This window comes from Neovison vison, chromosome 1 (assembly GCF_020171115.1).
Source record: "Neovison vison isolate M4711 chromosome 1, ASM_NN_V1, whole genome shotgun sequence".
Lineage (NCBI taxonomy): Eukaryota > Metazoa > Chordata > Mammalia > Carnivora > Mustelidae > Neogale > Neogale vison.
The window spans coordinates 140,025,395-140,036,313 of NC_058091.1; the positions used below are offsets into that span (position 1 = coordinate 140,025,395).

The window sequence follows — 10,919 nt, forward strand, 5'->3', positions numbered from 1 at the left end:
CTGACTTGTCTCAACAAAAAGTCATGTGTGTTATTATGACATCAGAATACTACTCCACATCAAATAACAGAGCAAAGGACCTGAAGAATGAGGGAGGGGAGTAGCCTGGACGGGAGGCAGAGTAGCCTGGACGGGAGGCAGAGAAGGGAGTGTAGCCTAAGCTACTCCCAATAATTTTTTTTTTTTTTTTTGTCAAGAAAGTAAACTTATACTTACTATCTCACTCCAGATTTCCATCCTGGAGAAATACACTTTTCATTTTTTTTTTTTAAAGATTTTATTTATTTATTTGACAGAGAGAGACCACAAGTAGACAGAGAGGCAGGCAGAGAGAGAGAGGAGGAAGCAGGCTCCCTGCTGAGCAGAGAGCCCGATGCGGGACTCGATCCCAGAACCCTGAGATCATGACCTGAGCTGAAGGCAGCAGCTTAACCCACTGAGCCACCCAGGCGCCCCACTTTTCGTTTTAAAGATGGTTAAGCAGGGACGTCTGGGTGACTCAAAGTTGGTTGAGTGTCTGCCTTTGGCTTGGGTCACGATCCCGGGGGCTTGGGATCGAGTCCCACATCAGGGGGAGCCGGCTTCTTCCTCTCCCTCTGCTGCTCCTCCTGCTTGTAAGCTCTCTTTCTCCCTGACAAATAAATAAATAAAATTTTTTTAAAAAGATAGTTGAGCAGAAGTATCTCTTCTAAGTTGATCGATCGGGAAATATCGTAACATGTCAAGTGCCCATAGAGCACTCGGCCAGCTACTGTAAATGAAGGGACCCACCGGCGCCTGGCTGGCTCAGTCAGTGGAGTGCGGCTCTTGATCTTGGGGTTGTGAGTTTGAGCCCCATGTTGGGTGTAGAGATTCCCTAAAAACTAAATCTTTAAAAAAAATTAATTGGTAAAGGAAATGAGTTTTCTTCCACACGATGTCCTTTTTCCCTTGAAAGGCTGACCCAGAGAAGGAATTTGGGAGCAGAGAAATCAGATTCCACAGGTTGAAAGGAACAACAGAATCCTGCCAGACCAGTCCCACAACGAAGGGGTGTCAGGGGTGTCGTTTCTTCAACTCCTGCAAGCTGCCCGCAGTGTTTGGGCTTTCTCCTCTCCGGGGGTGGAGGCCGTGCTTCCTGAGGGGTGGATAGTGGTCCTGCTGGCCACAGCTGTTCTCTCTGAGGGGGAGCTGAGCTGCTGGCTCCTCCTGGGTGAGCTCCAGGAACTGGGCAGACCTGCTCCTGAGGGAAACTTCTCAACAAGTCCTGCCCACAGGGCTCTCTTGCCCAAAGAGGTGATCTCCCCACAACATGCGTGGGCCATTTTATCTGTTTCTGAACAAAGACTGTGTTCTTTGGGGTGGCTTGAAGAGTGGCAAGTCGCTTATTTCCATTGTTGTTAACTCACTCATCTAACACATTTTCTGGAGTTGGCGCATTGTGTTTCATTCCAGGAAACCAAGGCCTACAGAGCACAGGCTCTATACTCTGCTTTGTGACTCAGTCAAAGAGTAGATATTTCCTGACTTCGAGTCTAGGGCGTTTTGCACTTCTGTTCAGGGTTTTTATTTTGTCTTCATTGAATGATTTTTTTTTAAGATTTTATTTATTCATTTGAGATAGAGGGAGAGAGAGCGTGCGCACAAGTGAGCAGGGACAGGGAGGGGGATGGAGTGGGACCAAGAATCTGAGGCAAACTGAGCCCAGAGCTCAACGCAGGGCTCGATTCCACAACCCAGAGACCACAACCTGAGCTGAAACCAGGAGTCGGATGCCCAACCGACTGAGTCACCCAGGTGCTCGCACTGAATGATTTTTAAAAATCTTATTATTCTTTTTTTTGAAGATTTTATTTATTTGACAGTGATCACAAGTAGGAAGAGCAGCAGGCAGGGGGTGGGGGGGCAGTCTCCCTGCTGAGCAGAGAACCCAATGAGGGGCTCGATCCCAGGACCCTGAGACCATGACCTGAGCCGAAGGCAGAGGCTTAACAACTGAGCCACCCAGGCGCCACTTATTATTCCTTCCTAATGTTCATCTCTTAGTTCTCTCTTATGAGGGGCAACAAATGATTGGTAGGACCAGGATGATGGCAGTGTGGAGAGAACAAAACAGAGACAACGTGTATTGAAATTTGACAATGTACTAGGCTCATGAGGTTCACTGGTGGCATCTCATTACTTTTCACAACCATCCTGTGAAGTATGTGGCATTGCTCCCATTTTGCAGATAAGGAAATTGAGGCTTAGAGAGGTCGGGTGTCTTGTGTAAGTTCCTTTGATGAGTTGTCAAATATTTGACACTGTTTTGAATCCAATTCTTTCTGACTCCAAAGCCATTAAATTATAGTGCTTCCCATGCCTCAAGCAGAAGAAATTTGATGTCTAAATGGCTGCTTAGCTCCAATTAGCTCTGCCCAGATTTCTCACATATCTTAAGGAAGAACCTTTCTATTGGCCCTTGATCCTGAGTTTAACTGACCAGAAGACACTGGTGTTACTATGTAAAAATTTACTCATTCAAGTAACTCAGAATAGCCACATGCATTACTACCTAGCTCCAAAAATACCTGAAGGCAATTACTTGAACAAAGGTGTTACTGTGCTTTCAAAACAAGTGATGGGAAGAGATGACTAGACTTCCCGTGGTCTCTGACCTCCTGGGACAGCTCTGATTGTTTCAAAATTTATGTTGTGAAAGTTAAATATTTTTCCCTGAGCTCTTTCATTCAATGGTCTCTACACTGAGGGTTGTATACAATTCAAATTCCTTTTCTATGACAATGCTTCCAATTATTGGAAGTTTTCCTAGGGTTGGAAGTGTGGTATAGGGAGTGCTGAGTCAAGGACTTCAGGTTAAACAAGGCAGATTAATCATTCTCTCCTGGGTCCTCTTGCGCCCCAAACCCAACACACATGACAATGAACTAACAAACTTATTAAACCTCAACCTCTCCTGAAATCACTGATTTACACCACAAAGAGAAAAAGTTGTCTCAGTTCCTATTAACTGATAAATAACTATTTTGGCCCAATGATTGATTTTGTTATTTATTTTTATCCTGATTCTTTAATGGATTGACTGAATGGAAATACATTCTGTTATAACATTTCTAGGACCCTTTCCTCCACTGAACCTTGGTTAAAGAGCAAACCAGTAGCGTAAATAGAAAATCGACACCGGCTCTTTTCTTAAAATTAAGAATGTCAAAATTTGACATACATCCAACATCTTTACAAAACCCTGTAGTGAATGTGGGGCGCAGGAAGGGTAATGGTGTGTGAATATGGAAAAGGAACCAAAAGTTTAATTGGCGAGCTAAGCATGCAAATACGATTATGATGCAACATCCACTAAAAACATTAGAGAATAAATCTGAATCCTAAAAAAAAGCACAAAGAGAGATAGGTGAAGGGGATAAGGGAATGCTTCTCTGAGTTGATTTTGAACTAGTCCTTAAAAACTAAGGACAATCTTGGAGTAAGAGGGCAAGCACCTGATCTGATGAAGACCAGAGAGTCTGAAAAGATGCGCAAACTAGAGCAGTGAGCCTGGAGCAAGGGTGTGATTGTACGAAGCAGAGCCAAGAAGGTGGTCTGAAGTCAGATCAAGCAGGATTAGCCTGGGTCCGCAGGAGGAGCTGAGCTGGGGGTCGGACAAACTTGGGACGGCCATTCCCATCCACTCTGCTCTTGAGACGTTTTCTCAAATCTCTTTTCTTCCGTTTCTTCATCTGTAAAATGGGTGTGATGATGTTTATCATAGGGATTGTTCCAGGGATTAAAATGGGATGATATAATAAAAGACGTGCTACAGAGTGGGTATTTAATATTCTTTGAGCAGAAGTGCTAATCTGCTGTCTATATGATGAGTGGGAGAAGTACGAGGTTAGAAGTAGGGAGATCGGTATTTTAAAAATTTTTATTTTCTTTTCTCCTGCTTCACTACAATATGATTGACATATCATAGTGAATAAGTGTAAGGTGTACAACGTAATGATTTGATATATGTATATATTGCAAAATGGTTACCACAATAAGTTAACACATCCATCCCATTACGTGCATTGTTTAAGAACTTTAAAAATCTGCTCTCTTGGCAACTTCCAGATATAAAAATATAGTGTTGTTAACTACAGTCACCATACTGTATATTACATCTCCAGAATTCACTTATCTTCCAACTAGAACTTTGTACCTTTTGACTATGTCCACTCATTTGAGTTTGGATTTCTCGGATTCCTCATATAAGTGAGATCATACAGAATTTGTTTTTCTTTGTCTGACTTACTTCACTTAGCATAATGTCCTCAAGATCCATCCATGTTGTTGCAAATGGCAAGATTTCTTTTTTATGGCTGAATAACATTCTATTTTATTTATACACCACACTGTCTTTTGTTTTCTTTCCTTCCTTCTTTCCCTCCTTTCTTTTTTCACATTTTTTTTTAATCCATTCTCCCACTGATAGGCACTGAGCTTGTTTTTGTGTCTTGGTTATTGTAAACAACGCTACAATGGCCACAGGGGTACAGATACCTCTTCAAGACAGTGATTTCACTTCCTTCTGATAAATATACCCAGAAGCAGTGCTGCTGAATCATATGGCAGTTCTACCTTTAATTTTTTGAGGAAATTCTATACTGTTTTCCATATTGGTGATACCAATTTCCATTCCCACCAGAAGCACACCAGGGTTCCCTTTTCTCTACATCCTTGCCAGCATTTGTTATTTCTTTTTTTTTTTTAAGATATTTATTTATTTATTTATTTGACAGAGAGGGATCACAAGTAGGCAGAGAGGCAGGCAGAGAGAGAAGGAAGCAGGCTCCCTGCTGAGCAGAGAGCCCGATGCGGGACTCAATCCCAGGACCCTGAGATCATGACCCGAGCCGAAGGCAGCGGCTTAACCCACTGAGCCACCCAGGCACCCTATTTCTTGTTTTTTTAACAAGATGTGAGGTGATATCTTACTGTGGTTTTGGTTTTGTTTTTTTTTTTTTTTTTTAGATTTTATTTATTTATTTGACAGAGAGAAATCACAAGTAGATGGAGAGGCAGGCAGAGAGAGAGAGAGAGGGAAGCAGGCTCCCTGCTGAGCAGAGAGCCCGATGCGGGACTCGATCCCAGGACCCTGAGATCATGACCCGAGCCGAAGGCAGCGGCTTAACCCACTAGCCACCCAGGCGCCCCTGTGGTTTTGGTTTTAATTTTCCTGATAATTAGTGATGTTGGGCGCCTTTTCATGAACCTATGGGCCTTGTGTATATCTTTGGAAAAATGTCTTCTCAGGTCCTTTTTTGGTCCATTTTTTTTTTAGATTTCTATGTATTTATTTGATAGACAGAGATCACAAGTAGGCAGAGAGGCAGGCAGAGAGAGAGGGGAAAGCAGGCTTCCTGCTGAGCAGAGAGCCCGACGTGGGGCTCGATCCCAGGACTCTGAGATCATGACCTGAGCCCAAGGCAGAGGCTTAAACCACTGAGCCACCCAGGCGCCCCCTTGGTCCATTTTTTATTCAGATTATTTTGCTGTTGGATTGTATGAATTCCTCATAAGTTTGGGCAATTAATTCCTTCCTAGATATGTGGTTTGCAAATATTTTCTTTCATGCTATTTCATTTTGCTGATCATTTCTTTTGCTTTACGGAAGCATTTCAGTTTGATGTAGTCCCACTTGTTTAATTTTCGTTTTGTTGCCTGTGATTTGGGTGCTTCCTGGTCCATAAGAGGGGATCCAGCCCCCCATGTCTTGGGGTAAGACATCAGCAAAGCCATTAGAAGCTAAGGGAGCTGGAGAGAGAATTTGAGATTGCCTAGGCCAGTGCTCTGCTTCTCCCTGTTGGTGCCCTCCCAGCCTCGTTTTGGTGGCACAGAGAGATTGGAGAGACGCGCTGCAGAAAGCCTGCAGCTTTTCCTTCTTTTGGCCGGGATGACTTCCTGAAAAACCCCATGAGTGATGCGGAAGAGAGCCTAGAGTTAAAAGTCACTTCACTATGGTGAAGTTCAGGCTTCACCATACAAAGGCACAGTCCGGGGTGCCATTGCAGGGACTGTGTGGTGGACAGCCCAGGTCTGTGTGTAGGAAAAGCTGAGTCTCAAAAGTACTGGTGCCAGGCCAGCAGGGAAACCTGGTCAACCCAGGGAGCTTGCCAGTTTCCTGGGAGAACCTTCCCTGCAGTTCAGTTTCTCAAGAGACTGACCATGACTGACAGCAATGGTGGATGAAGCCAGGACAGAGGTCTGTGCCCCAAAATTAGGTGGGGGAAAGTACTCCCTAGTCAGGGGTCAGCAGGAGGCAGCAGAGGACAACCAATTAGAAGTGCCTACTCCAGCTCACAGAATAAGAGCCATCTTGAGGAGACCCATCCTGGGAGCTTGGGTGACAGACCACAGGGAGGTGGAAAGAGCCCCAGTGCTGAGTTTGAGCTGACGGAAGACCAAAACAGGAAGAAGCTATCCAGGAATCCTTTTCTCTATACCTGTACCATTTTTTGGTTAGCTAATTTTAAATTTTTGTTAACCTGTTTTCCTTTTTAAACTGTTCTTTAAAAATTATTTTATTTTTATTTTTTATTAGTTTCAGGTGTAGAATTTAGTGACTCACCAGTTACCTACAACACCCCGTGCCCATCTCAGCGGGTAATTAGCTCTCCTTAATGCGCATCACCCATTTAACCCATTCCCCTGCAACTCGCACGTTGTTCTCTATAAAGAGTCTGTTTTATGTTGGCCTCTTCTTTCCCTTCCCCCTTCATCTGTTTTGTTTCTTAAATTCCACATACGAGCAAAATCATGCAGTATTTGTCTTTCTCTGACTGACTGATTTGGCTTAGCGTAATACTCTCTAGCTCCATCCACATCATTGCAAACGACAAGACTTTATTCTTTTAGATGGCTGAGTAGTTTTCCATTGTCTATATACCACGTCTTCTTTATCCATTCATCCGTTGATGGACGTCTGGACTCTCTTCATAGTTTGGCTATTGTTGATAATGCTGCTATGAACACTGGGTAAATTCCTAGTAGTGCAATTGCTGGGTCGTCAGGTAGCTCTATTTTCAACTTTTTGAGGAGCCTCTATACTGCTCTCCAGAGTGGCTGCACCAGCTGGCATTCCCACCAACAGTGTAAGAGGGTTCCCCTTCCTCCACAACCTTGCCAGTATGTCATTTCCTGTTTGTTAATGTTGGCCATTCTAGCAGATATGAGGTAATATCTCAATGTAGTTTTGATTGGTACTTCTCTAGTGATCATTGATGCTGAACATTTTTTCTTGTGTCTGTTGGCCATCTTCTTTCAAAAATGTCTGTTCATGTCTTCTGCCCACTTTTTTAAGGGGTTTATTTGTTTTTTGGGGTGTTGAGTTTTACATATGCTTTATATATTTTGGATACTGACCCTTTATTATATATGTCCTTTGCAAATTTCTCCATTTAGAAGGTTGCCTTTTAGTTTTGTTGTCTGTTTCGCTTGCTGTGCAGAAGCTTTTTATCTTGATGAGGTCCCACTAGTTCATTTTTGCTTTCGCTACCTTTGCTTCCATAGACATATCTAGTAAGAAGTTAATATGGCCAATATCAAAGAGGTTACAGCCTGTCCTCTAAGATTTTGATGGTCTACTGTCTCATATTTAGGTCTTTTGCCCATTTTGAGTTTATTCTTGTGTATGATTTAAGAAAGTGGTCCAGTATCATTTTTTTGCAGGTCTTTTGCCCATTTTGAGTTTATTCTTGTGTATGATTTAAGAAAGTGGTCCAGTATCCTCAGCACCACTTGCAAAGAGACTGTCTTTTTTCCATTGGACGTTCTTTCTTGTTTTGTCAAAGATTAGTTGACCATAGAGTTGTGGGTCTATTTCTGGGTTTTTAAATTCTGCTCCACTAATCTATGTGTCTGTTTTTGTGCTAGTACTATACAGTCTTTTTTTTTTGTTTTTGAGTTTTTTTTTTTAAGATTTTATTTATTTATTTGACACAGAGAGATCACAAATAGACAGAGAGGCAGGCAGAGAGAGAGAGGGAAGCAGGCTCCCTGTTGAGCAGAGAGCCTGATGCGGGCCTCGATCCCAGGACCCTGAGATCATGACCTGAGCCGAAGACAGCGGCTTAACGCACTGAGCCACCCAGGCGCCCTTTGTTTTTGTTTTTAAAGATTTTATTTATTTGACAGACAGAGATCACAAGTAGGCAGAGAGGCAGGCGGAGAGATAGGAGGAAGCGGGCTCCCCGCAGAGCAGAGAGCCCGATGGAGGGCTCCATCCCAGGACCCGGGGATCATGACCTGAGCCAAAGGCAGAGGCTTCAACCCACTGAGCCACCCAGGCGCCCCTAGTACCATACAGTCTTGATAACCACAGCTTTGTAATATATGAAGTCTGGAATTGTGATGCTTCAAGATTTCCTTTTCCTTTTCAAGACCACTTTGGCTCTGCAGGATCTTTTGTGGTACAAATTTTTACAAATCACACCAATTTTAAGATTGCTTGTTCTAGCTCTGTGAAAAATGCTGATAGTATTTTATTTTATTTTTTTAAAGATTTTATTTATTTATTTGACAGAGGGAGATTACAAGTAGGCAGAGAGGCAGGCAGAGAGAGAAGGAGGAGGAAGCAGGCTCCCTGCTGAGCAGAGAGCCCGATGCGGGACTCGATCCCAGGACCCCGAGATCATGACCTGAGCCGAAGGCAGCAGCTTAACCCACTGAGCCACCCAGGCGCCCTGCTGATGGTATTTTAATATGGACTGCATTAAATGTGTAGATTGCTTTGGGTAGTCTGGACATTTTAGCAATATTTGTTTTTCCAATCAATTAGCATGGGGTGTTTCTCCATCTCTTTTTATCATCTTCAATTTCTTTCATAAGTGTTTTATAGTTTTCAGAGTATAGGTCTTTTGCTTCTTTGGTTAGGTTTATTTCTAGGTATCTTATGAGGTTTGGTGCAATTGTAAAGGGGACTGATTCCTTGATTTCTCTTTCTACTGCTTTATTGGTGTATAGAAATGCAACTGATTTTTGTACATTGATTTTGCATCCTCTAACTTTACTGAATTTGTCTATCAGTTTTAGAAATTTTTTCTGTGGAGTGTTTTGGGTTTTCTACACGGACTAATATGTTGTCTGCAAGGAGTAAAAACTTGACTTTGTTCTTGCTAATTTGGATGTCTTTTACTTTTTTTTGTTGTCTGATTGTTATGGCTGTTTCCAGTCCTATGTTAACAGTGTTGAGAGCAGACATCCTTGTCTTGTTCCTGACCATAGAGGAAAAGTTCTCAGTTTTTCCCCACTGAGTGTATTAGCTGTGAGTTTCTTGTATATGGCCTTTATAATGTTGAGGTATATTCTCTCTCTCTCTACTTTGTTGAAGGTTTTTTTTTTTTTTTTTAAATTTTATTTATTTATTTGACAAAGAGAGACACTGAGAGAAGGAGCTCAAGCAGGGAAAGTGGGAGAGGGAGAAGCAGGCTTCTCGCCGAATAGGGAACTGATGTGGGCCTCAATCCCAGGACCCTGTGACCCTGTGACCAGAGTTGAAGGCAGACACTTAACAGCTGAGCCACCCAGGTGCCCCTTATTGAAGGTTTTTATCAAGAATGGATGATGTACTTTGTCAAATGCTTTTCCTGCATCTATTAAGAGGACCATAGGTTCTTATACTTTCTTTAATCAAGATGGTGTATCATGTTGATTGATTTGCAAATATCGAACCACCCTTGTAACCCAGGAATAAATCCCACTTGATCATGGTGAATGATTCTTTTTTTTTTTTTTTTTAACAGTAGCACTAGGATTTATTGAACTGTGCCTTAGTACAGGCGCTGGGGCGTGCCCATGGTGCTCTTGATGTACAATGCCCGGACGTTCTGCCAGTTCTTCTTGAGCAAGGACACCAGGAAATTGACTGCTCAGTGGATGTTGTACACGAGCTCATCATCTGTCATCTTCACGTGGCCAACAGCCACTGCCAGACACAGCACCTTCTTCATCTGGAATTTGATGGTAGACTTCACTTCATCCACTTTGGCCACCATGTTCTCATTGTGGGTCAGCAAGGAAGGAAACTTGCCAGCCTTATTCAGGCCTGGGCCCAGGATTCGTGGGATCTGCTTGATCAGAGATTCTGAAGCCAAAAAGGCATCAGACTTCTTGGCCAGCTTCTTGACTAACTTCTTATTCTTGTTGAGTTTCTTCAGCGCCTCAATGTCCATGTGGGGAATATCCACTGCCTTGGCCTCATCACAGTGTTGCTGGTCCCCCAAAACACACACGGAGAACTTGGGGCGGGGAGTGGACTTAAGCCTGACGGTGCCCGAGAAGCGTTTGTCCTTCTGAGGGTCGTAGTTCTTCAGGCTGATCTGCAGCTCCACCATCTCCAAAAACTTCCGGCGCTTGCGCTGGTTCCCATGCAGGACTTCCCACACCGCCTCGTACAGGGTGTCGTGGGACACTTTGCTGCTCATGATTCTCGCGCCGCAGTCGTGAATGATTCTTTTAATATAGCTTTGGATTTGATATGCTAGTATTTTGTTAGAAATTTTGCATCTGCAATGTCCATAATAGCCAAACTATGGAAAGAACCTAGATGTCCATCAACAGATGAATGAATAAAGGAGATGTGGTATATATATACAATGGAATACTATGCAGCCATCAAGAGAAATGAAATCTTGCTGTTTGCAGCAACATGGGTGGAACTAGAGGGTATTGTGCTAAGCGAAATAAGTCAACCAGAGAAAGATAATTATCATATGATCTCCCTGATATGAGGAAGTTGAGAGGCAATGTGGGAGGTTTGGGGGGTAGGAAAGGAATAAATGAAACAAGATGGGATCAGGAGAGAGACAAACCATAAGAGACTCTTAATCTCACAAAACAAACTGAGGGTTGCATGGGGGGTGGGGAGGAGGGGTAGGAAGAGGGTAGTGGGGTTATGGACAATG

The 10,919-nt window shown here is 43.1% G+C and overlaps 1 protein-coding gene across 1 annotated transcript; it reads right to left on the reverse strand.

The window, feature by feature from the left end:
* Positions 1 to 9,811: 9,811 nt before the first annotated feature.
* Positions 9,812 to 10,454, reverse strand: LOC122913007 (60S ribosomal protein L10a-like). The gene has a single exon (XM_044259466.1). It carries the CDS (start codon positions 10,437 to 10,439, stop codon positions 9,885 to 9,887), a length of 555 nt encoding a protein of 184 aa, XP_044115401.1. The 5' UTR covers positions 10,440 to 10,454; the 3' UTR covers positions 9,812 to 9,884.
* Between the last annotated feature and the right edge of the window lie 465 nt (positions 10,455 to 10,919).

What these genes read in the sequence shown, in the direction of transcription:
- LOC122913007 (XM_044259466.1), bottom strand. Translation starts at nt 10,439, where the DNA reads ATGAGCAGCAAAGTGTCCCACGACACCCTGTACGAGGCGGTGTGGGAA.